The following is a 26,816-nucleotide window of genomic DNA, read 5'->3' on the forward strand; positions in this document are numbered from 1 at the left end:
CAGAGTGCAGTCTCTTCTGGTTTCCCAGGCGTGTCTGCCTCTCTGAAGGTTTAGCTCTCCCTCCCACGGGATTTGGGTGCAGAGAACTGTTTATCCGGTAGGTCTCTTCAGGTTCTGGCGGTGTCTCAGAGGCAGAGGTCCTGCTGCTCCTGGGCCCTCCTCTACGGGAACCCAGAGGCAGTATACAGTTTCCTCTTGGGCCAGGGATGTGGGCAGGGGTGGGCAGTGTTGGTGGTCTTTTCTGCTCTGCAGCCTCAGGAGTGCCCACCTGACCAGGCGGTGAGGTCTCTCTCCCACGGGGTTTGGGAGCAGAGAGCTGCTGCGGGCCGGGATCCGCGGGTTTGGCCTCACCAGTTTTTAAGGCTGTGTATATCTAAAAATGAGTTTTAACCACACATATTGAGGAGTGGTGCATTTAACTCAGTGATGGAGCATGTGCCTAGCAAGGGAAAGGCTCTGGGGTCAGTTAGCAACTCTGGGGGAAATAAAATAAATAATAAAACTACAAAGCAATGGAACCAGGAAACCACAGATATCAGTTATACATACATATACATATACACATACAGACACACACAGACACTTGCACACATATGCACACACACATACACACATACGGACATACACACAAACTCACACACACATATGCACATACATACATACGCAGGCACACACACACACACACACACACACACACACACACGTTTGGTTTTTCAAGACAGTGCTTCTCCATATAGACCTGGCTGGCCCTGAACAGAGATCTGCCTGCCTCTGAACCCTGAGTGCTGGGATTAAAGGTATGTGCCACCATCACCTGGCTCTCATATTTTGAAATAGTGTATTGAACTAAAATCCATCTTTGGTAATATCTAAACATAGAAATCAGTATTATCCTAGAGTAATATGACAGGTAGACTAAAATTAAACCTCAATTAGAAGGTCTTTATACAAATTTAAATAACCTTAGAAAGCTTACCTCGCTGTCATTAGGCATATTCACTCAATATTTCAAATCCCTTCTCAATGCCCCAGCCTCTCTGAACTGCCTTTATGTTTACGATGGGAAAGAGCCAACAGCCTTGGTCTGGTCCCTCAATTCATTCTGCTCCTCTTCTTACCATGGCAACATGAAACTGTCAGTCAATGGGGAATCAATGGGGAGTGAGCTGAACTTATACTAAAGAATTATAGACACGTGCTGGTAGAGTTGTTATTTATTCCAACTCCATTCAGCTCAAACTGAGTTTCATGTTTTTCAGGTTCACATTTCAACGTTAGATAAGACATAGCAGGAAGGAGGGAGTCACGGGGGCCCCCATTTCCTCACCTTCTCATCATTTGTAATATAATAACCATTTGTAATAATAACGTGAATCTCAACAATCACAATTAGATATTGTGATAGTTGATCTTGAAGGCTAAATTGATCGGATTGAGGAGTACTGTGAAGGTAGGGGAGGAAACTTCTATCTGCATCTGTGAGAGCATTTCCAGAGATAACTAAGGGAAAACACCCATTCTAAATGTGGATGCTGCCATTCTGTACGCTACCGGTGTTCAACAGAACAAAAGCCAAAAAAACGAGAGTCCACTAACATAGGCATGCTCTTTTTCTCCATCTTACCCGCTCTTCTCTCCCTCTCTTGGGGGTGGCGTTTGAGCCTGCGGTGACCTCCCCACCCTGATGAACTGAAATTTCTGGAACTGTGAGCTAAAGCAAATCCATCCACTCTTAAGTTGTTTTGTCCGTGTCCTTTGTCATGCTTACATGGTAGGCATGCTGGCTGGTTTTATGTCAACTTGACAAAAGCTAGAGTCATCTGAGAGGAGAGAGCCTTAGTTGAGAAAATACCTCCGTAAGATCGGCTGGTAGGCAAGCCTGTGGGACATCTTCTTAACGAGGGATCAATGGGGGAGGGCCCAGCCCATTGTGGGCGGAGCCATCCCTGGGCTGGTGGTCCTGGGTTTTATAAGAAAGCAGGCTGCGCAAGCTATGTGGAACAAGTCAGTAAGCAGCACCCCTCCATGGCCTCTGCATCAGCTCCTGTCTACAGGTTCTGCCCTGCTGGAGACTTCCTTTGGTGATGAGCTGTGATATGGAAGTATAAGCCAAATAAACCTTTTCCTTCCCCCAACTCGCTTTTCGGTCGTGGTGCTTCATCGAAGCAATAGAAACCCTCGGACAGCAGGTATGCATACCAGTGTGCAGGCATCGTTTCTCTGGTTATGACATTTGTCTTTAAATGCATTAATCACTATATTTTGCCTCTTCATTCTCAGTGTCTTACTTTCAATTCACCTCCTCTGAGGTTCTATTTTCCCTTGCAGGCTCATGATGGCAAGATAAGTTATGTAGACTTTCATACATGCCTCATATCGTCTTCTGGTTATTGATCAATGCTTCCGAGCCATCGGATGCTACTTCTAAATGCTTCCTTCTAAAAGCCTTTCTTTCTTCAGCTTCTCTTCTTGAAGATCAGTGACTGCTCCAAATATGACAGAGAGGGTAGATTCATCTCTGCATGGACTGGGCTGGACCCAGAACCATGTGCCGACCAGGGAAGAAGCAACCATTCTTGTCCCAGAATGCTGCGGGACACATCATGAGGAGCACTTCTTGTGATTCCGGTGGGAAGTTCTCAACCTCAAAGCAACCCACAGACCGGCTTTCTTCGACCCAGCAACTTTATTAATTGGGAGTCGCTTCCCTAGGGCACACTTTGTCTTTCCAATCTGCGGACGCCAGACTTCACTGCAAAGCGTTTCTCCGGGAACACACGTCAGATGTCTAGGACACTGAATCAACTCTGCGCTGTTTATGGTTTTTCTCCTTAGGTATGTCTCTGTCTATCTCTGTCGATTTTCAAGTCAGTCTTTCTCGGCAGGGCTGTCCTCCACGGTTCTTAATTTTTTTTTTTTTTTTTTTTTTGGTTCTTTTTTTTCGGAGCTGGGGACCGAACCCAGGGCCTTGCGCTTCCTAGGTAAGCGCTCTACCACTGAGCTAAATCCCCAGCCCCTTAATTTTTTCTGTCACTTTTTTTTTTTTTTTGCATCTGGCTCCCTCTGCTATGGCTTCCGTTCCATAAAACAGTTTGTTCTTCTGGTATCTTTGAGCCTACTCTTTTCTAAGGTTTAATAATCTGATAGTCACATTTTTTCCATTCAACATTTTTAGAAATTGTTTTATTTCTGACAATTTCACACATATATATAATATACTTTGGTCATTTTCACCTCCCCCCATTAGGCTTTCTCACACTGAATCCATTTTTTTTTTTTGTACCGACAAAAATCTGCCTCTACTTACAAGTCTTTTCTGTTCTCGTTGCCTTGGAGCTTTTGTGTATGATTCGCTGAGTTCTGTTAGGGTTGCTTCGATGAACACGGGTGAGGAAGTGTTTATTGCCATGAGCGAGTTACCAGTGGCTACTCCACGGATAGTCAAAATATTCTACAGCTTTGTATAAAAGATCACGTTAGATTTTTATTCGTTCATTTGCACTTCTTCAAAGAAGAAGGTATTTTTCTTAACTTTTTTTTTGTTCTCTTTGGCAAATTATATTCAATAGTTCATATCCATGCTATTCTGTAACAACCTTTTGTTATTTGTGTGTGTGTGTGTGTGTGTGTGTGTGTGTGTGTGTGTGTGTGTGTGAAATTTAAGCATAGGTACCATACAGATTTCTTTCTAGTTAATATTCAAATTTAAATGGTATCAACTGGGCGGTGGTGGCATGTGCCTTTAATCCCAGCCCTTGGGGGGCAGAGGCAGGTTGACCTCTGAGTTTGAGCCCAGCCTGGTCTATAGAATGAGTTGTGGACAGTCAGGGTATACAGAGAAACTCTATCTTGAAACCCCGCCCCCCGCCACAAATTTTTTTTTCCTTTTTTTTCGGAGCTGGGGACCGAACCCAGGGCCTTGAGCTAAATCCCCAACCCCCACAAATTTTTCTTAAATGTATTAATGGTTAGCTGAAAGATTGTTCAAGTATGGGATGGTGAGGCTTTTTGGTTTTGTTTCGTTTTTTTTTTTTTTTTTTTAATGTTTTCTTTTACTGTCGTTTACATTCTCCAAATCCGTGTGGTTCAAAATGGAATCCTCTCCGTCCTCTGATGGTTTCTCCTTATTTCTCTGAATGAATTCCTGGCAAAGACTTCTTTTCCTTGAGGTCCTGGGTATCCCGCATGCTCCCGTGCTTAGATGGTTGAAGAAGAGGCTTCGAAGATTCAGAGACACACCCGGGAAAGCGGCGCGTCCGGTACCAGGCTGCGGCTATTCTGCTGACCCCTGGTGACTCCTTGAGAGAATGGGTCACCAGACTCCCATATTCTCCCATGGAACCCAGAAATACACATGTATATGAGTGTTCCGTAAGGGTTAGCAACTAACAAAAGAAATGAAAAGCAGAAGATGAAAGAAATAATCAGACCAAACGAAACACGCCTTCAGGCCACGGGGAGCCTGAGAGCTTCTCATTGGAAGAAAAGGCAGAGGAGGTTATCTTCGTGGCGTCTCCTCTAGAATTCTGGGATAGCAATGGCTGCTTCTGCCCTGGAAGGAAGATGACTCTTGGTCCAACACTCCCAATGCAGAGATGGAACTGCCCTCTCTGCTGTGACACTTCAGGAAAATCTCCTCCTGTGCGGAACAGTCAGACATGGTGAAGCTGGTTTCAAAAGTGTCCAAGATTCTAGCAGAGTCGGCATTCAGTATTTGACCGTTTTCTTCCTTCCTTCCTTCCTTCCTTCCTTCCTTCCTTCCTTCCTTCCTTCCTTCCTTCCTTCCTCTTTCCCTTTCTTTCTTTCTTTCTTCCTTTCTTTTTCTTTCTTTCTTCTTTTAAGATTTATTTGAGCACATTGTATCTGTCTTCAGACACACCAGAAGAGAGCCTCAGGTCCTATAACAGATGATTGTGAGCCACCATGTGGTCGTTGGGATTTGAACTCAGGACCTCTGGAAGAGCAGTCAGTGCTCTCAACTGCTGAGCCATCTCTCCAGCTTTAAGAAGCAGTGCTGTGAATATTTTTATATTTAACGTCTAACTTAATTTTGAGAGAGACCCTCAAGTCAAAAGGACTTTTCTTTTTGTTTTTCTGATGGCTTGTGGTCTGAAGGCTTTTAGCACTACACTTTAATTCTCTCCCAACTTCTGATAACTCTAATGTCCTCCAGCAGTGAAGTCTGAACCCTTTCTACTGAGGAAACTTACAGTGCCTCAGTCTGCCAAGCAGAAGCAAGCCCTTCCCTGTGGATGTTTCCAGAAGAACGTGGCTGGCTCCAAATCTCTTTTCCCACAACAACTCAACTGCTCCCAGCAACCATCCAATTTTAATAAATCTGGAACTCATGTTGGCTCCCCTCCCCCAGCTCTGGACAGGCACGTGCTCTACCACTGGTCTACACCCCAGTCCTAGCTTCTTTATTCTTTCACGTTTACAGTTACTCAAAATCTAAGAATCCTCAAACCTCCATGAAGATTTATCAATAAATCTTACATTTTATATGTCATAGACCTTTAGACCTGAGGGGATTTTTCACGAACATCAGATTTAGAAATACTGGAAGAAGAAACAAAGCTATCTTGATAGTGGGAGGAAAAAATTTATGATAAATGAGGGTTGGAAATAAAAGGTAAAACCAAAAGGGTAAAAATAAGAAGATGAGGGGCTGGAGAGATGGCTCAGTGGTTAAGAGCACTGACTGCTCTTCCAGAATTCCTGAGTTCAAATCCCAGCAACCACATGGTAGCTCACAGCCATCTGTAATGGGATCTGATGCCCTCTTCTGGTGTCTGAAGATAGCTACAGTGTACTCTTATGTTATGAATAACATAAATAAACCTTTAAAGAAAAAACTTTTAAAAACATTAAGATGATGAACCTCTGGTGTGGACCCTCTCCAGTTTCAAAGAAAAGATGCTCACACTAGGGACTAGAAGGATGCTTGCACTGGTGGATGCCACTGGGGACTATGACGAATTGCTTACCAGGTGAAGGAATCCTGCTGCTGTGAACCAGGTACTGATAACGATTGACATCAGTTTGGAAAGCTTCACTGAATTGCTAAAAGAACAAGTACAAAAGAACCATTAGGTCTTGCAGGCAGGTTCTAAATCAACACCAACACACAGTCCTCTGGGGCTCAGCTTTCTGCTCACCATGTGGCCCACGGGTTGGAAGGTACAGCATTGGTGGGGCTCTGCCCTTACCTTCCAGTCTGCATGGTTCCAGGGCCTCTATATCATTCATGTATGTGATATGACAGCTGGAAACTGACCCAGCATCAAGTGTATTGCTTTGAAGTTATAGATTTTTATGGCATCATTCATCGGCCTGGTGTTTTAGAGGCATGGATGTGGATCAATAGTCTATCAGTTTGTAAGGTTACAACTTTGTATAATGAGGTGGAACAAAATGGCAGGAGTCCAGATGTGGACTTGTAATGCATGATTTGAGTAGATTACAGCGACCCAATGGCATACGCTGAACTTATACCAGAATCACTGAGGCTGAAGTGTCAAAGAGGCTTATGTCTGTCAAGGAAAGCCTTAGAGTTTAGTAGAAATAGCTTCGGTTTCTGGCCTGGCCATTTGTCACGTAAAAATAGCCTTTCCAGCTTTGATTTCTTCACAGTGCATAGTTAACACTGAGATGTGCCTAGATTATAATATGGATATTTCTAATAAGAGTGCAGCAATGTTTTAAAGGAGAGAGTTTAAACTTTTATTATTATCTTCTGGGAGTATTTAATTTGCACTATTTTTATGTATCTGTAATGCTGGGTTTGAACCCGGGACCTTGCATCTGGTAGGTGAGAAGTACCAGGCATGGATTCCCTCCCATGGTACAGGTCTCAAATCCAAGCAGAGAGCAGTTGGTTAGGCCCATGACAGCAATGCCATTGCAGCACAAGTGGGTACACATGGTGGTTTGAATATGCTTGGCCCAGGAAGTGGCACTATGAGGTGGTGTGGCCTTGTTGGAAGAAGTGTGCCTTTTAAGAGGTGGGATTCGAGCCCCCTCTCCTAGCTGCCTGGAAGCTAGTTTTCTCCTGTTTGCCTCCTGTTGCCCTCTGTAGAACTCTCAACTCCTCCAGCAACCATATCTGCCTGGACGCCGCCATGCTTCCAACCATGATGATAATGGACTGAACCTCTGAACCTGTAAGCCAGCCCCAATTAAATGTTGTCCTTTCTAAGAATTGCCTTGGTCATGTATCTTCACAGCAGTGGAAACCCTAAGACACCCATCTTGTCTGGCAAGTTGGTCTTGTGGTCTGTAAAGTTCACAACTGGGGAAGTAGTTGCCTTTTCTAACACACAGCTTGCACAGCATCATCAGAGAGGGACTGTGAAAGCCAGTCAGCAGGGAGGAAGCTTTCAGCTTCCTCTGTGTTATGTAACAAAGGGGATCTTCAGCAACTTATCACCTATTCCTTGTGGACAACTCCGAGAAATGACAAGAGGCTGTATTGTTTGTGGGTCTCTGATCCCAACCAGGAACTCCATGGGAGATACTCCAGCCCTGGCGCTGGGGTTCATTTAACAACTCACAGCTTCCCAGAGAGGCTTTTGCCAGTCACACAGAGAGAGGCAATTCTCAATAATGAATGTATTAAACCAAAGCCTCTGTATTGGCTGATGGGTTTTGTTTTGGTCTTTTTGGTTTTGTTCTGGGTAGAGAGATCTGGAATTAAAACCAAAGCTGACTTACACACTGTAGTTTTGCAAAAACAAGGAATGTGTAGTCTCTGTACAAGGACTGCAAGGTTTTCAGCCAGGGAGCTAAATGACAAATGAGGAAGTGAGTGAGTGACAGGCACCACAGATGCCGGGTGAGTGACAGGCACCACAGATGCCCGGTGGGTGACAGGCACCACAGATGCTGGGTGACACAGTTGCTGATGGTCCTGATTTTCACCCTGGAGTCCTCTTGGGGCACAGGGAGCTTGAGGACCAGTTAATGTTTTCACTTCCTAATCCAAACTGCTAAGTGACAATGCCAGACAGGGCTGAACTTACCTGGTCTTGATGACTTGCAGGATCTGTAAGATTTTAGGAAGTTCGAGCAACCGCAGAGCTCTTAAAAACCTCAAACCTACAAAGCAACCAGGAGAAAGTCACCTGAACTCTAACGTGGCTGAGGTGCATGCACGGAGCTTTCCTGGAACACTTCACTACCACGTGTTGTAATGTCACAGGTTTTTTTTTTTTTTCTTTTTTTTTTTTTTCTTTTTTTTTTTTTTTTTGGAGCTGGGGACCGAACCCAGGGCCTTGTGCTTGCTAGGCAAGCGCTCTACCACTGAGCTAAATCCTCAACGCCATAATGTCACAGGTTTAAGGACATGGAGTTCACACCCTGATTCTGAACGTTTACTGACTACTGTTACCCAGGACATCTACTTCTATAGTTCCTCATCCATAAAATAGGATCCACCTTACAGCGTTGTAGATCTAATCTTAGACATGTAGAAGATGGCCTCGAATGTAATAAGCACTGTGCATTTTACTCAACTCTTCTTTAGAATTTATAGGAAACTTTACTTGGGTCTGTTAAGCTCCTGACTATTCAGCTTTTCAATAATCCTGGTTTTTTCCTTTTCCTTTTTTTTTTTTTTTTTTTTGCTAATAACAGCAAGAAATAGAATTGGTGTGTATTTTATAAACAATAAATAAAATATGAAATTTTATTAAAGCTGATTTTTTTTAAAAGCCCATGCACGGGGCTGGAGAGATGGCTCAGCGGTTAAGAGCACTGGCTGCTCTTCCAGAGGTCCTGAGTTCAATTCCCAGCAACCCCATGGTGGCTCACAACCATCTGTAATGGGATCTGGTGCCTTCTTCTGGTGTGTCTAAAGACAGCTACAGTGTACTCATATACCTGAAGTAAAAAGAAAGAAAGAAAGGGAAAAAAAGCCCATGCACTATTAATACACCCACCTTAAAGATAACACAACTAATGAACAATTCCTATTCCAACCATATTTTAATATGAAGACTGGTCTTGAAAACCAGGGCAGACTTTTCTTTGAGTCCATATAAGATCCCAGCATAAGGGACCACAGGGGCTGGAGCCTTGCCCCTCTGGTTGTAGATACAATTATTCTGTCAACAACTATTGAACACCTGCTGTGTACCAGGTGCATGCTGGGATCAAGAAATGATTTATGGTCATTCTGGTGGTGACAAATCTAAGCACTGGCGAGGCAGAGGCAAGTGGGTCTCCGTGAGGTCAAGGCCAGCCAGAGCTACATAATGAGATCCTATCTCAAAACAAAACAAAACAAAACAAAAACCAAATGTTTCTGTACATGCAGTACAAAACTCTACAGTCAAGAGAGAGCTCTTCGAAATGTCCATGAGGGTCTTGGAAAGACAGATATTCTAAATGGATGTTGAACAGTCTGAGGCACTGATTACCAATTGCCACAGCACACTTACCCAGCCAATTACTCTTCAAATAATAGGAAATAAAGGTTGGTGGGATGGTAAAAATGTCTACAATTGAATTCATCTCCAACCAGAACTTGATCTTGTCTTCAGCTGCCCAAAACTGAAACGGAAACAAGACACCCACATTATATTACCCTTGGGAGTTAAAGAAATTATTTTTCAATTACTTTATGTACAGGAGTATGTTTTGTATGTAGATAAGTGTGCATGTTTGAACGTGTGTCATGTGTAAGCATGGTGCCCATGAAGGCAGGAAGACAGGGTGGGATTGTCTGCAACTAAAATCATGACAACTGTGAGCTCTCATGTAGGAACAGGGAACTGAACTGCAGGTCACCCATCAGAGCATGAAGTGCTCTTAAACAATGAGCTACTTCTCCTTGCTCTACCTACCATTTTGAATTTTGAAGGGACTGTGATGGAAAATTAGTGCTTTGCTATATTGCAATCATTAAATGAAGACTCAATGGCATGCTATTTAGCATATGTAGAAATATATACATTCGAAAGAATACGCAAATGCATACGTACTACATAAAGAGATGGTACCTTGGGTGGAGCGTGGTGATACACACCTTTAGTGCCAACACTTGGGAGGCAGAGGCAGGTAGATCTCTGTGATTTTTGAGGCCACCCTGGTCTACAAAGAGAGTTCCAAGCCAGCCAGAGCTATACAGTGTGGCCAGTGCCAAAAACAACCAAACAAACAAAACAGAGCCAAGGGGAGGGGGAGAGAAATCAGGACTGTTCTGTCAATGAGCATATAGTCATTTATTTAGCAGACCCCAACCCTCACACTTTAAACATTTTTGAGCTTCCAGTTGTTCCTAGAGATTTCTGTTATGTCTATATATACAATATATACATTAATATAAGTCATAATTCTTATAGATATGTGTGTTTTTATACATCTATGTGTATGTCATATACATAGAGCTTATTATCTGTGATCAGTGAACATGTATGGTTCATGGCAGACTCCAGTGAAAAAGCTTGCAAAAAGCTTCCCTGACCATTGTGTCTCTGAGCTTCCTAATTTAGGTTAAGAATGCGCCACTTGGGGGTTGGGAATTTAGCTCAGTGGTAGAGCGCTTGCCTAGCAAGCGCAAGGCCCTGGGTTCAGTCCCCAGCTCTGAAAAAAAGAAAAATTAAAAAAAAAAAAAAAAAAAAAAAAAAGAATGCTCCACTTGGGACTGGAGAGATAGCTCAACCTGTGAAAGCACTTGCTGCTCTTGCAAAGGACCCAGGTTCAGTTCCCAGCACACATAGGGTGACTCACAACCATCTGTAACCTTAGTTCCAAGGGACCAGACACCCTCTTCTGGCATCTGAGGCACCTCGAGCAAGTGTGCAGACACACATGAAGACACAACACTGTACACATGAAATAGAGTAAGTAGAACTTATTTAAACACTTGAGAAATAAATCAAACATTCAAAAAGCAAGATGGGGGGTTGGGGATTTAGCTCAGTGGTAGAGCGCTTGCCTAGGAAGCGTAAGGCCCTGGGTTCCGTCCCCAGCTCCGAGAAAAAGAACCAAAAACAAAAAAAACAAAAACAAAAACAAAAAAACAAAAAAAAAAAAAACAAAAAGCAAGATGGCGGGCTGGAGAGATGGCTCAGGGATTAAGAGCACTGACTGCTCTTCCAGAGGTCCTGAGTTCAAATCCCAGCAACTGCCTGGTGGCTCACAACCATCTGTAATGGAATCTGGATCTGATGCCCTCTTCTGGTGGGTCTGAAGACAGCTACAGTGTGCTTATATATAATAAATAAATAAATCTTAAAAGGTAAAAGGTAAGATGGCCGACACGCCATTAGTGTAGCACTGACGATCAACTTCTCCTAACTTCCGGTTGTTAGTAAGGCTTCTCCAGTGGGAGACCAGAAGCCAGGAAGGACTGCAGACAGGGTGTTTTGTAACGAAGTCATTCTCAGGTGTGTCAGAATTCTGGACCTGGCTTACACTCTCAAGCCCAGGAGTTGTGGGTCATGTTAAATATTTATAACTTGGGGCATAGCTCTTCTACCCTTAGAGCCTGAGAAGCAAGAGAAATTGAGCAACTAAGAGGCACGCTGGCCGCTATATCGCCGTCTGGGGGTGGGGCTTGGTCGTTATTGCTTTACCTAGGTACTTACCCTCAACCCAAAGTAGAAACTAAAGAAAGCATTGAAACTCAAATCCACATGGACAATTTTGTCTTCATATGAAGAACACTTTCGAACAGGGCTGCAAAGAAATGGGAACATTGTTGCAAACATAAACATTTCAAAACCTGTGTCTACAGAGCAGAGGTAGAGGTCGGTTAGGCAATGCATATGCTAAACATGAATGATCCATTCAAGACTCCTGTTCACGCCTTCCTCTTGGGAAAGAAACTGTATAAAAAGCCACCAGACCACACGTGGAGCTCAGAGTAGTAGGAGAAGGGCCCACCACTCTGTTAGTCAGTTTTGTTGAGTGGGGATCCAGAGCCTCAGAGGTTATATGGTCCTCCCTGGTTGGAAACCCATCTATCTAGACAAGATCGACCTTTCAGTTCCTCTTTCTACCCCTTTGAGACAAAGTTACTCGATATCAAACGAATGGATTTGAAACAAATTCAAAGATAGTTTCTCAAAGACATGTTAGGAGTTCTTCATTTTACCCCAGGTGGGTATTTTATATAATTCTCAGAGGCTGGGCATGAAGTTTTTAGTTTTTAAAAAAACACTGTCCTAGCCTTGATTTATACAAGGGGATGAACTCAGAGAAGTGAAAAAGGTTAAAGTCTTAAAGTCTCAGAAAGGTCTCTGAAGACACCCCAAGGACTTCTAGAGGAATTCAGAAGCCTTCATAAGGGGCCCCATGGCAGGAAACAACACTGGAGGTTTAGTGTCCTAGAAGGTTTGAAGAGGAACTGTATACCCCACCCCAACACTAGAAACGGAGGTGGCAAAATACAGGGTGTGGTGGTTTGTATATGCTTGACCCAGGTAGTGGCAGCATTAGATGGTGTGGCCTTGTTGGATTAGCTGTGTCACTGTGGGTGTAGGTTAAAGACCCTCATCCTAGCTGCCTGGAAGTCAGTCTTCTAGCAGCCTTCAGATGAAGATGTAGAACTCTCAGCTCCTCCTGCACCATGCCTGCCTGGATGCTGCCATGTTTCTGCCTTGATGATAATGGACTGAACCCCTGAACCTGTAAGCCAGCCCCAAGTAAATGCTGTCCTTATAAGAGTTGCCATGGTCATGGTGTCTCTTCACAGCAGTAAAAACCTAAGACACAGGGCAAAGGCATGCATTAATCACACAACTGGAGTTTGTGCTTCCTGGTTACCATTTTGATTAACTTCTGTGTTTGGTGGCGGGGCCGGTGTGCATGCATGAGAGCAAAACTATCTGACGTCCCTGAAGAGAAAATTCTAAAGCAATTAAGTTTCTCATAAAGCAGACAAGAGTGACGGCATTTTTACTTACTCCATTGAATTGATGAAATAGATCACAAGAGACCCGATGCTTAGCACAAAGACGAGGATCACCTACGAACAGAAAAGGACAGAGACGACATGCACGTCTACTTCACTGGCATGGAGTAAAACAAGCCCACAGAATTGTGCTTTCTGCTTTAAATGAGGTAAATGTTGCCCCGTGTTTTTACTGCTGTGTGTGAGGAGGTGGGAGGAGCAAATGGTTTGCCTTACCTTACCTTTTGTACGGGTAGCGCTGCATTCACACCTTCATTTATGCCTGCATCCATCCATTCATTCATTCTTTATTCACTGAAGGAAAGCGGACTAAGGCTCACACTGAGCCAACGTGTATCCATTGTACTTGCCTAGTCTTAACTCTCGCACGCTTCGGAATAAACGGGGTACCCTTTCCTGCCCCTCCTAGAGATTAGCGAATGTTTACCAAGTGTTTAGCATGTGTCAGACGCAATGTCACTTCATTTCATGATAGAAATGAGGGCTCATAAATATCAGTCTTGGGCTTGAACTGCCTTAAGGACTTTTCCCCACCTGGGAAAATGTTCTGTGAGCAGATAGTGAGTGCTTTTGCTATGCTGTATCTGGTATGGGAAGTCGGCCCCTGTGCAGAGCAACACAACCAGGAAGCTGCCTTCTCGAAGCCTCCAGTGGAGCTGGGTGAGACCTTTGTCAGCCTCCGTGATTTCTCTCAGGTAGGCTCTAGATAATTAGGCATTCCTCTGGTAATTTCTAATCTCCAAACCGCCAGGTGTCTGTCTGGCTCGATGGTCTACACCTTTGATCCCAGCATTAAGAAGGCAGAGGCAAGTGGATCTCTGAGAGTTTGAGGCCAGCCTGGTCTACATAGAGAGGCCAGCCAGAGGTAACCTAGTGAGACCCTGTCTCAACAAACAGATTTTCAAATATGTTTAGTTCGATACAATTTTAATGATAAAATTCAGAATTTTATTTACAATAAAATGCTCTCTCCCTTCTAATTCAGATACTGCTTGGGTGGGCCACTTATATTCTTTTCTCTCTTTTTTTTTTCCGGAGCTGGGGACCGAACCCAGGGCCTTGCTCTTCCTAGGCAAGCACTCTACCACTGAGCTAAATCCCCAACCCCTATATTCTTTTCTCTTAACTACCTGTGTTTGTGGTGATGGGTGTTTTTACTTTCTCACTGACTAGGCTCCTGGAGGAGGCATACAAGTCTTTGCTCACAGACTAGCACTGATGAACCTGGAATGTTAGCACTCAAGGTTGTTCCTTCTAGGGAAGAAATGATAGAGCAATTATCCACCCAGAAGGCTAGGAGTGGACGAGCTTATTAGCCTGGTGACCTTTGCTCTATCTATTCAGAGGCTTTTCTGACACCTAGCTCCTCCCCTAGACCAGTCAGTCAATCTATAGGTAGAATCCCATCTTTATGAACTGAAGGAAGAGTTTCGATGTAGACACATCTGACCTGTACTTAACTCTGTTTCTCAAGGTCATTTATGTTTGCCTCGGTGTGCACACAGACTTGAGCTAAGAATCATCAGAATTATCTTCACCCAACTGGGATGTGCTTAAATATGACTAAAACAGTCCACTCGGGGTCTGACTCCTGAAGTTCGAGCCAACACAGGCTACTGAGTGGTGTGTGTTGAGAGGAACTGTCTTCTTGCCTCCCGTGGCACCTCCCTCTGCAGCTTGTTAAGGTTATAGAGGGCCCGCAGGAACCCTCCAGCATGGAAGGTATTCGGTGTTTACTCTTGTGAACTGGGGTTCTTGGGGAGTTGGAAGGATCAGAATCAGGGGGTGAAGATCCTCTAAAGTTGATTAGGGCATCGTGATTAGAGACTTGAAATCCAGAGACAAAATTATCTTGGGCCTCTGCACCTGTCCTCACGTCCTTTTGACATAAGGCAAACTTTCTTCTTTTTCAATGTATTAACATAGCAGATAACTTGCTTTCACCAACTTAACGTTGAGATGGGGCCAGACATCGACCCAAAGCAAGGATATTCGCATTTTACTATAACCCACCAACCTGATGTTCCTAGGTCTGTATTTGGGAAAAGGCTTCTCTTGTGACTGTGTTGTTGTTGTTCCATCACTATCAAAAGTTCAACTAAGGTCATTAAAATCAAGATCCCTCTGATCACATTCTTTTAATTCCAGCACTTGGGAGGCAGAGGCAGGAGAATCTCTGTGAGTTCAAGGTCAGCCTGGTCTACAAAGGGAGCTCCCAGACAGCTGACCCCATCTCAAGTTATTCCTGTCCTGTTTTTTTGTTTCTTTGAGACAGGGTGTCTCTACACAGCCCTGACTGTCCTGGAACTTACTACATGGGCCATGCTGGTCTCAAACTCACAAAGATCTGCCTCCCTTTTTCTCCCGAGTGCTAGGATCAAAGGTGTGCACCACTATGCATGGCTAGCTGACTCTAAAAAACCAAACCAAAACAAACAACAACAAAACCACCGCAAGTGTTGCTTGTGCTTTTTGTTTCTTTCTTTTTTAAAATTCAAGTTTATTTGTTTTTATTGGACTGCTTCCTAAAGAGAAAGAAGGTTTGGAGTCAGATGAGTGAGAGGCAGTGTACTGGCTGGTTTTGTGTGTCAACTTGACACAAGCTGGAGTTATCTCAGAGAAAGGAGCCTCCCTTGAGGAAATGCCTCCATGAGATCCAGCTGTAAGGCATTTTCTCAGTTAGTGATGAAGGATGAGAGGGCCCAGCCCATTGTAGGTGGTGCTGTCCCTGGGCTGGTAGTCCTGGGTTCTATAAGAAAGCAAGCTGAGCAAGCCAGGGGAAGCAAGGAAGTAAGTAACATCCCTCCATGGCCTCTGCATCAGCTCCTCCTTCCTGACCTGCTTGAGTTCCAGCCCTAACTTCCTTTGGTGATGAACAGCAATGTGGAAGTGTAAGCTGAATGAACCCTTTCCTCCCCAACTTGCTTCTTGATCATGATGTTTTGTGCAGGAATACAAACCCTGGCTAAGACAAATTGGTACCAGCGTAATGGGGGTATTCCTGTGACAACCTGACCATGTTTTGGGGAGGTCTGTGAAAGGACTTTGGAACTTTGGGCTAGAAAAGCCATTGGGTGTTAAGTGCTCTGTGGAATGTTCTGTAGGAGCTTGGAAGTTAATGTTGATAACAGTGCAAACAATGGAGGCCTGGCTTGTGAAACTTCAAAGGGAAGATTAAACACTTCTCAGGGCCATTGCTGTTTTGATTATGAAGATTCTATGGCTTTTGTTATCTGGAGCTGAAGAATCAGCTGTGGTTAACAAGACATCAGAACTACTAAGACGAAACCTTTGCATCACTAGGGCTATTGTTGCTGGTCAGCTGGAACTAAGAAATTAGCAGTGATTAAGAAGAGACCAGCCTCACTGAGGTGAAATCTGGGAAGTGTTTTCTGAGAGCACAAAGAGGCTGTGTTCCAGAGAAAGCCAAGGTTGTACCTCGTGCTGTGGCTGGACTTGGTAATGTGTAAGAGTCATCCAGGTGGTACTGGTCTTGAAGGCATGAAGGGGTCATGAAGAGCAGCTGAGGCTGAGCACTGTGAGAGGCCATGGAAGGCCATTGGTGAAGGTCCAGCCTCAGTTGCAGTTGATGGCCCATGACTGAAGGGGTCATGCAAAGGAGTTGAGGCTTGGCACCATGAAGAGAACCTGTGAGAGACTATTGAAGCCTAGTTGCAGCAGAAGACAGCAGTGTTTTGGAGATGCCAGTACCATGAGATGACCACCAAGAACAGCAGCAGCAGTGGAGAACAGGCAGCTGGAGCCTAGAAGACAAGGTGTGCGCTACAAAAGGGAGAGCTGGAGATGTGACCCAAGCCCTTAGAGAAGCCCAGAAGAGTGTGAGTGGATGTCAGACATTGGATGGTTAGAGTTTGATTTTGATTTTGATTGCGCCCTGATGTTTTTCCCTCCAGAAATAAGAAAGTATTTTAGTGGAGCCCACAGTTAAGAGTCTTGAGTTGTAAAAAGACTTTGAATTTTAAAAGAGATTGGCTATTTTAAAGGAATTGAAATTTTTTAAAGATTTATTTATTATATTTATTATATAGGAGTACACTGTAGCTGTCTTCAGACACCAGAAGAGGGCATCAGATCTCCTTACAGATGGTTATGAGCCACCATGTGGTTGCTGGGATTTGAACTCAGGACCTCTGGAAGAGCAGTCAATGCTCTTAACCACTGAGCCATCTCTCCAGCACAGGAATTGAAATTTTAATATGTAAGAATTTGTAAAGACTGTGGGACTTTTTTTCCATCTTGGAAATGGAAAAGAAAATAAGGGTTGAGGGTTAATAGTGATGTGTTTGTATGTCAAGTTGGCAAGGGGTCAATTGTACTGGCTGGTTTTGTGTGTCAACTTGACACAAGCTGGAGTTATAGAGAAAGGAGCCTCCCTTGAGGAAACGCCTCCATGAGATCCAGCTGTAAGGCATTTTTCTCAATTAGTGATCAAGGGTAGGAGAGCCCATTGTGGGTGGCGCCATCCCTGGGCTGGTGGTCCTGGGTTCTATAAGAAAGCAAGCTGAGGAAGCCAGGGGAAGCAAGCCAGTAAGTAACATCCCTCCATGGCCTCTGCATCAGCTCCTGCTTCCTGACCTGCTTGAGTTCCAGTCCTGACTTCCTTTGGTGATGAACAGCAATGTGGAAGTGTAAGCTGAATAAACCCTTTCCTCCCCAACTTGCTTCTGGTTGTGATGTTTGTGCAGGAATAGAAACCCTGACTAAGACAGGTAGGAAGGATTTGGGAGAAACTGGGATCAGAGTATAGTATATACTGATCAGAGTATATCAGAGTATAGTATATCTGATGCCCTCTTCTGGTGTATCTGAAGACAGCTACAGTGTACTTATATATAATAAATGAATAAATAAAAAAATTTAAAAAAAAAACACTGAAAAAGTGTTTTGCTTTGTTATTTTTTTTTAAGTTCATGCAACCATTTCTGTGTTGAAGCAAAGCATTTTGAGCCCACAATCCATCTCCCAGGCTCTACTTACTCACATCTGGCTCAAGAGAAACAATGAATCAACAGCCTCACACAAGTAGAATTTACTGAATTCTACTTGAATTCAGTAAATGTGCCTCTAGAGCTTCTTACGACCCACACACTATTTGGTTCATTGATGAATAAAGGCAAAATATCTGTTTTAAGGGATAGAGAAAGGGCTTGGCATTGAAGAGTATTTACTGGTTTTCTACAGGACCCAAGCTCAATTCCCAGCATCTGAATTGGGCAGTTTGAAACTACATGAAGCTCCAGCTCAAGGTGATCCAGTAACATCTTCTGCAATCTGTGGGCCCTCTCCCCTCTTTTGACATTCACACAGACAGAGAAATAATAATTTAAGAAGGGCTTGGTGGCACACGTTTTAACTTTCAGCACTTGGGGAGTAGAAAGGGGTGGATCTAGGTGAGTTCAAGTCTAGCCAGCTGTACATACAGAGTTCTAGGGCAGCCAGGGATACACGGCAAAGACCTTGCCTCAGATATTTTTTTTTAATCTATGTTTCAAAGCTAATGGCATCAGGAGCACATGGCAGCTGTGGCTACCAGCACACAGAAATGACATGAAAGTAGGAAGGGAGTGGTCGGGCAAAAGAATGGGAGCAGCGGGAGTTAGGATAAAAGAGGGTGATGGGGGTGAGTATGCTTTAGTACATAGTGTGCATGCAACTAAATTATATATGAAAATAGCTATGTTTCTTAAACACCCCAGGACCATCTACCTAGGGGTGTTGCTGCCCATAGTGGGCTGGACCCTCTCCTATCAATCATTAACCAGGAGAATGCTAACAACTGAAGAAGGGGGAGACATGGGTTTGAAGGAGAGCAGGGGGGGGTCTATGAGAGGGCTTGGGGGTGGGAGAGGGAAGGGAGAAATGTTATAACTAAAATACCAACTTAAAAAAGAAACAAGAGGGGCTGGAGAGATGGCTCAGTGGTTAAGAGCAGTGACTGCTCTTCCAAAGGTCCTGAGTTCAAATCCCAGCAACCACATGGTGGCTTACAACCATCTGTAATGAGATCTGATGCCCTCTTCTGGTGTGTCTGAACAGCTACAGTGTACTTATATATAATAAATAAATAAATCTTTAAAAAAAAAAAAGAAACAAGAGGGGCTGGAGAGATAGCTCAGCGGTTAAGAGCACCGACTGCTCTTCTAGAGGTCCTGAGTTCAAATCCCAACAACCACATGGTGGCTCACAACCATCTATAATGAGATCTGATGCCTTCTTCTGGTGTGTTTGAAGACAGCGACTTATATATAATTAATAATTAATAAATAAATAAATCTTTAAAAAAAGAAACAAGAAAAGAAAAAACTCCCACAGACTAAGTATATTCTCTAACAAAGGCAAGTACAAAAATCCAATTCTATATATTTCTGTTCAAATAGAATTATCCACATTAGAAAAAGACAATTTAAAATGCAAGGATCAGTTCATTTTCATTAATATGTCCCGAGAGGTTTACACATACTATTAGATAATTCTCTACAATACTAAGAGGGCTTTATATATCTCCTTTGCAGTCATAGTATACAGCTGGAATCCAATATATAAAAAGTCAGCACACAGTAGGCTAAATTCGGAGAGCAAACCTCACGTCTGACTACTCTCCTCAAGCTTGGAACAGGAAGCATGCTGGCCTGTCTACACCTGTTCCCAGCTGATATTTCTGGCTCAAGATGACTCCCCAGCTCTGCCCCTGTATCTCTCAAAGTCCTGAGAGCACTGACCTACCAAGCCGGGGTAAACCCAAGAGAGACTGATGAGGATCAGCTCATCCATGCTGAGGCACTGAGGACAGCAGAGAAGAGTAAGTATAAGTGCCAAGGAGCAAGAGATGGCTGCCACTTAGATGCTATGCTTGACCAAGATTGGCCTGTGACCCTCCACCGTGCCTACTTGGCCTGTCAGCATCTGTTGAAAAACCCTGGTAAATGAAAAATGAAGTATGTGCTCTAATAAAGACAAGAACAGAAGTCCAGCTAGCTCTATGACATTTGCAAGAGACACAGTTCAGACGAAATGGGACAGAAGGGTGAAAGGAAACAAAAGTAGAATCCATATTATGCTGATACTATATTGTAAGACATGCTAGAAGAAAAACAGTCCATATTGGCTAAGGGAGCTAACAAGACAGTTTAATAAGCAGTTCTTTGCAAGTAAGAATATACCATTCAAATTCTACTGGTATATTCAATACCAAATGCAAGACATTCAATAAAACTATTCAAAAAAATAGATAAACCATAAATGAAGGTTTTGACATGTTCTTTTTAGTTGTTCAGCAAATAAGTAAAGACATTGAAAATACACAGAACACCCTTGCCACCTATGTCACACAGGAGAGCTGGCCCAGGAGCAGGAGAGTGGGAGTACTGGCCATGTCCCTCACCCACTGTAACACTCGAGATAGCAGGGCCTTACACCTCTCCTGGGCAGCAGGGTAGAGCTGGCCTTGGCATTGGGGTTGCTGATGAGCCAGTCCCCCAAGATTGTGAGAGCTGGAGAGCTGGTGGGCAGACCTCTCAGGCCCAGATCCAGGGCTTTGAATCAGCCCCTCCCCAACATCTACCCCATTGATGAACTGCTGGAGTGCATGAAAGGTTGGTCCCTAACCTCAAGATCTCCATGACACAGGGCAACATCCGGATATCTGAGAGGAGTCCCAGTGAGGTTCCAGTATTGATGGAGTAGCAGAAGCCAGAGGCCTCAGACCAGACTAACAAGTCATTGCAATGAACATTTGCAACCAAAGACATGTGGACACAAGGACACACCGAGACACAGTACAGCATGCACAACAAGATTTTTCTTTTCTTTGTTGTGGGGAAAATTGCAAGGATAGGGGGTGGGTTCAAGGAGAGAGGGGAGATGAGTGAGATTGGGGTACATGATGTGAAATTCACAAAGAAACCAATATAAAATTAAAAAAATACATATAACGCAATTAGTATTATTGGGTATCAAACAATACATATTCTTTCAAAATCCAATAAATGGTCATAAAAGGTGATTGCATCAGGCAATGATGTATTTCTCCTTATCTTCTACAGCTGTCCTTGGACTATAACTTTCTCTTTAGGAAATAAGAAAAATTAGCCACCTAATCTAAGTCCCTCTCCTCTACAGGAAAATTGAAGCATACAATAGATGTTTTTCTAGTACTTGTGTCCAGGCATTCATGTATCTGTGAAACCCAAAATGTACACAGCTCTGAGCTAATCAAACTTTCCTCCTAGCAGAGAGGCCAACCGTATGTATAAACTCTAATGATTTTTGCGCATTTGGAGAAAAGGAAAGCAGAATGATGCCGACAGAGCCCTACGCGCAGGGCTTGATGTAGCTAAGACAATCAGGAAAGAGAAGATGTCTACTTGTGCGGCTAATACAGAGGGGGACCATGATCACGTTCTTGGCTATAGTTCCCAGGCATCAGAATAGAATGGGGAACGTGAACTCACCAACACTTGCCCCACAATGGTCTGCGCAGAAAGCAGCATTTCGATACGCTCACGAAATACTCCATGAAAGTAAAGTTTTCTCAAAGGATTAACCTCGATCCTACGTGATGAAAATAGTTCCTGTGGGGGACGGGGGGAAAACAAAGAATGGACAGAGTGAGCTGTAGAGGAAGAGAAACTAGTCTGCCTCAGGTTCTTGGGGTGGAGGGAGGTGCTTGTCATGGTATTAATCAGAAATCATTCTACCTTGCTCAACCTAGGAAATTAACATTATGAAGACTAAACATTTCCTAAAGCAGTCAACTAAAGAAATTTCTAAATGCTACGATCTCTACAGAAACACATTTTACACACACACACACACACACACACGCACACACACATACACGCACAGAGAGAGAGAGAGAGAGAGAGAGAGAGAGAGCGCTTATGTCCATTTAATTCAGTCTCAGAATTTTTTCCCCAATAGTTTTATGATATTGTTTAAAGTCTTGGTTTAAAGTTTTATTTATTTTTTTAAAAGATTTACATATATATGTAAATATATACAGAATATATATTGTAGCTGTCTTCAGATACACCAGAAGAGGGCATCAGATCTCATTACGGGTGGTTGTGAGCCACCATGTGGTTGCTGGGATTTGAACTCAGGACCTCTGGAAGAGCAGTCAGTGCTCTTAACTGCTGAGCCATCTTTCCAGGTCCTAAAGTTTTATTTTTTTACTTTATGTAAATGCACACTTGGCCTGAATGCTATGTGTCAGTAGCATGTATATGCCTGGTGTCCAGGGAAGCCAAGAGAGGGCATCAGAACCCTTGGAACTGGAAATGCAGACGGCTGAGAGTTATCACGTGGTTGCTGGGAATTGAACCCAGGTCCTCTGGAAGGACAGCCAGTGCTCTTAACCCCTGAGCCATGCCTCTAACCCTGCTTAAAGTCTTTCAAGTAGAAACAGTTACAGAATAAACTGGTTTATCAATAAAATCTATATATTTCAATACTAGATATTCTCAAATATTCTCAAATACAGAAATATAAAGACCACACTGCAAATAACATTACATTTTTGCTCTTTTTTCACACTATGTTACTTTACACCACTTTAACATGAGAGACATATTTAAGCAAAATCCACATATTAATTATGAAGCACAGGCAAAAAGTATTCTATTACAAAAAACCTATTGTGATTTATTTCAGGAAGAAACAAAGTCTAAGTGGTGGAAAATTAAAACAAATCATAGAGAGTTTAATAAAACTCTTCCACTGGGTCTGTTGTGATGGCATATGCCTTTAATCCCAGCAATTAGGAGGCAAAGGCAGATGAGTTAAGAGGCCAGCCTGGTCTACATAGTTAAGAGGCCAACCTGGTCTACATATTAAGTTCCAGGGCTGCAGAATGAGACCCTGTCTCAAAGCAAAGGAACAGACAGTCAACAAAAATAGAACAGTCATGTTGAATTGAAGAGAGATGTTTCAAGCTATTAATGTCATCTTCACAAAGCCTCGTCTGTTCCCAATATCACTTGCCAGCAGTCAGCATCGACCTTTGCAAAGCTAGTTACGCTACCAAAACTACCTTCAACGTGTCTGTGGCTGGTGTTGGTAACACACAAGAGCAGTGTATACATATGGACACATATGAATCATGCAGAAAGGTTCTTAAAGGTAAGGCTAAGTCAATGTCTTGTGCCTTTGTGGCTCCCTATTAGCAGTTTGCAAAACCCCCTCCCTCCGAAACAGGATCTCATGTAGCCCAGGCCAATCTCAAGGCTCACATTGTAGATAATCTCTGTCTGTAGCTCTGGCTGGCCTGGGATGCACTAAGACCATATGCTCTCCTCTAAAACATCTCTCTAGATATATATATATATATATATATATATATATATATATATATATATATATATATATATGTAATTTATTTACAGCATATTGTATATTTATACACTACATATACATTCATTCTCTCCCCACCCCCCTCTCTGGAGAGAGGGTCTCCTCTGTCCATGTAGTCTAGGTTGACCTGAAACTCACATCAATCCTCCTGCCTCAAGTGCTAGGATTAATCCATAAAGTACATTTGACCTTAACTGTCTTTTTAAGATTTGAAACAGGGTTGTCGTCAATGTACATGGAAGGTTTTTTGTTTTCTGTTTTTTTCTTTTTTCAGAACAGAGACTCTGGTACATCCCTCATCATACATGGTCAACAAGCTTTGCCAATCTTCACACACAGGTGTCTCAGACAAGGAAACTGACCAAGATCCCTCTTGGCCCCTTGACGGTTTTCCAGTTTCTTGAGATTTTCAAGGCTATTCTGAAAATGAACAAGACGATTAGTCCCCCGAAGAAAGTCGCCAAGGAGGAGAGAATGAATGCTGCTTGGATTTCGATTGTACATGACGTTTCCGTCAATTCTTTCTTATTTAAATTGTCTAGCAATGTTTGAGACATCTTGAGAAGACACTGTTGGGCTAGTCTATGATGTCATGGTCACCCGGCAACAGTCCCAGGAGGCACACTTCCTTGTATTATTGCATCACCTCGAGATCTGATGTGAAAGCCAATGAGAAGCTCAAAGGACAAGAGTCTCCTAACCACTCTGGTGAAACTCACTGATGCCAGTCAACTGACAGAGAATGCTAAAGACTACCCAGGGTAGTCAGTAGATGAGGGTTCCGGATGCCCTCATCACTTCTTCTGAGACCTTGAGGAATTCTACTCTCTAGTGCAGAGACTAGCAGCTGGCTACCTATTTCAATTGGATTGTCTAGTCAAGCAACTTCAGATTTTGTTTTTGGTAACATACATACAGCAACCTCAGAACTGGTTCTCTACCTTTCTGAGACAATATTAGGTTCTTGAAAATTTCAGAGGAAAAGAAATCCTTAAAGATTTAGATTTTGTGGGGTTGGGAATTTAGCTCAGTGGTAGAGCGCTTGCCTAGGAAGCGCAAGGCCCTGGGTTTGGTCCCCAGCTCCGAAAAAAAGAACCAGAAAAAAAAAATATTTAGATTTTGTTTGTTCTTTTAAAAAGTTGTGGGTAAACTCATCTAAATATCTATGGTATGACATGAAGACTGGTTGGTAACATTGAGACACATTTGTAAAATTGTGCTAAAATAAAGAAGGAGTAGAATCTGGGTGTTCTGGGCACATACGTTGTCATGTGCACACACCTACAACACACGTGGTATGAAATGGGTTGCTCGATGATAATTGACTTTAAATATGTATAGTTGAGAGCACCAAAAATATATACATTTTAAAGAATCATTTATGTTTTTAAATTATATATATTTAGGGACATATATTTTTATCTTTTAAGTAAGAATGGCTCATGGTAGACTATGGGTGTTATATAAATGCTTCTACTGTAATGTGATTCGTCCCTTGGTACCATCAAACTGGTCCTCATCTATTCCTTGTCAAATCTTCCTCTTTCTTGCTTTTATCTCTGCCCTGTCAGTAACACCTCTGACTCCCCTTTAAGTCTCTATTTCGAAGCTGTAAGAAATGTCATACCTTATCATTTGTATGAGTGACAGGTGGAATTTTAATCTCCAGAGGTGAGCCTGTCTCACCCTAGTCCTGGATGATCTGGGAAAGCATGTGTTCCTTAGGGGCCCAGCCTTACTTTACACTATTTCCTGGAGACAAAGAAGGCATTTCCTGGACTGCCATGTCTGTTCTCTCAGTTTTTCTGTCATTTCTACTATTACCCTGCACTGGGCTATGGCAGCATGAACACTCTTGTGAGGAACTCCTAGCATCAGTCCAGGCCCTTCTGCCCAGTCACCGGGCAAGGTCTAAAGAGTCTCCTTAATTTCATAGTTTTATTATATGTCAAACAATGATTGCTTGATAGACTTATTGCTGGCATTCCATGTTTTAAAGAGCATATTTAAAATTAAATATAAGAAAAGATGTTATGCTAAGTGTAGTGGCACTGTGTGGTCCAGAACTCTAGATACTGAGGTTAGAGGATCATGAGTTTGAAACCAGCCTCAGATACGTAGTGTGACCTGTTTCTAAAAATGTTGTAAGGTCAGAGGAGAGATGAAAAGAGAGAAGAGGAGTGCGGAGGGGACCGGAGGGGAGAGGCAGGGAAAGGAGAGGAGGGGCGTGGGAGGAGAGGGGAGCAGAGAGGTGTGGGGGGCAGCAACGGTTTGTGCACTGTGTATTCAGATGCTGATTACAGCGACCTGTTTGCAGTCCAGACATTTGCATAGTCAACCATTTCCTGTCTCAGTGTTGTGCAAAAGTTGTTTTCCATCACCTCTGATTGGTTAATAAAGAGCTGATCGGCCAGTGGCTGGGCAGGAGCGGGAGAGGCGGGACTTCCGATCCCAGTGACGCGTGTCCTGGGTGGGAAGAAGGGAGAAAAGGAGGTCAATGGGAGAGAATCCCGAAGGAGTCGCCATTGAGACTCGGACTAAGAAGAAGGCCAGGACGAGACCAAGATGGCAGGTAACGCCACAGTTGGTGGGAAGTGACTGGGAAGTAGGCCAGGCCAGCATAGCCATGTTAGAATAGATCAGAATCTGCCCACAATAGTACAAGAGCCTTATTAAAAAACCGTAAAGGTCTCTGTATCATTATTTGGGAGCAAGAGCGGGCATAGTAAAGCCCCGTACTTTTACAAAAGAGAAGAGTAGAGAAAATAAAGAGAGCTGGTAAGAGGGCCTGATGCCAAGCTGAACACTTGAATTCAACTCCTAGGAAGAGAACCAAGGGCTGCAAATTGTCTTCCGACCGCCACTCTTGCGCCGCACCCTAGCATGGACACGAGTGCGTGGTGTGCACGCACACACATACGCACATGCATGCAAATGCATAAGCAAATGTGATTTTATTTTAAGAAAGGAATTAAGAAGGCTCATGAAATGAAATGACTCAGCAGCTAAAGGACCTGCCAGAAAACCCGAGGACCTGGTTTTAAGACTCAAGGGCCAATTCCTAAACATTGTTCTCTGATCTCTACATTTGCACAATGGCCTGCCCCTCCCTTCCTCCCTCCGGTGCTCTCTCTCTCTATGTTAGGGTCGGAGATTGGGAATAGTACACCACGAAAACCAAGTTAGAGCCAACAAAAGTTTCTTTATTCAAAAAGGTGACAAGTAATATATCAGGGACATGGCTGGATTCGGGATCTAAACCGTGTCAGTGGGGGATAAGACAGAGCCCCTCCCTTTTTTTTTTAAATTTAATCTCCCTTTATAGTTCAGCCACTACCTCTCTCCTAGACTGAGCCCAACACTCACCATCCTATACCTCACCACAAACCACCACCCCTCCCCCATCTCCAAGAGAATGTCCCCTCCTTCCTCACCCCCACCCCACCAGACCTTCCCAATCCCTGGGGCCTTAAGTCTCTAGAGGGATAGGTGAATCTTCTCTCACTGAGTCCAGACCAGCAGTCAG

General features: G+C 43.4%; 1 protein-coding gene across 9 annotated transcripts in view; it reads right to left on the reverse strand.

Moving 5' to 3' along the window:
* Nucleotides 1-23,905, reverse strand: part of Kcnu1 (potassium calcium-activated channel subfamily U member 1) — an 87,525-nt gene extending 63,620 nt beyond the window's left edge. For 4 of the 9 annotated variants that reach the window (XR_005494752.2, XR_005494753.2, XR_005494755.2 and 1 more), the window contains exons 1-7: nucleotides 23,653-23,905; nucleotides 21,391-21,510; nucleotides 12,912-12,973; nucleotides 11,592-11,682; nucleotides 9,441-9,552; nucleotides 8,022-8,097; nucleotides 5,988-6,063 (exon numbers count right to left, since the gene is read on the reverse strand). Coding sequence is in view for 6 of the 9 variants with exons in the window: in XM_039094935.2 (XP_038950863.1) it covers nucleotides 5,988-6,063; nucleotides 8,022-8,097; nucleotides 9,441-9,552; nucleotides 11,592-11,682; nucleotides 12,912-12,973; nucleotides 21,391-21,510; nucleotides 23,653-23,847 (732 nt within the window). In the remaining 3 variants the exon portion in view is untranslated. Of the gene's footprint in view, nucleotides 1-5,987; nucleotides 6,064-8,021; nucleotides 8,098-9,440; nucleotides 9,553-11,591; nucleotides 11,683-12,911; nucleotides 12,974-21,390; nucleotides 21,511-23,428; nucleotides 23,625-23,652 lie in introns of those variants that run through there. The other 5 variants (XM_063275979.1, XM_063275977.1, XM_063275978.1 and 2 more) reach the window with 4 other exon arrangements.
* Between the last annotated feature and the right edge of the window lie 2,911 nt (nucleotides 23,906-26,816).

This window comes from Rattus norvegicus, chromosome 16 (genome assembly GCF_036323735.1).
Source record: "Rattus norvegicus strain BN/NHsdMcwi chromosome 16, GRCr8, whole genome shotgun sequence".
NCBI lineage: Eukaryota > Metazoa > Chordata > Mammalia > Rodentia > Muridae > Rattus > Rattus norvegicus.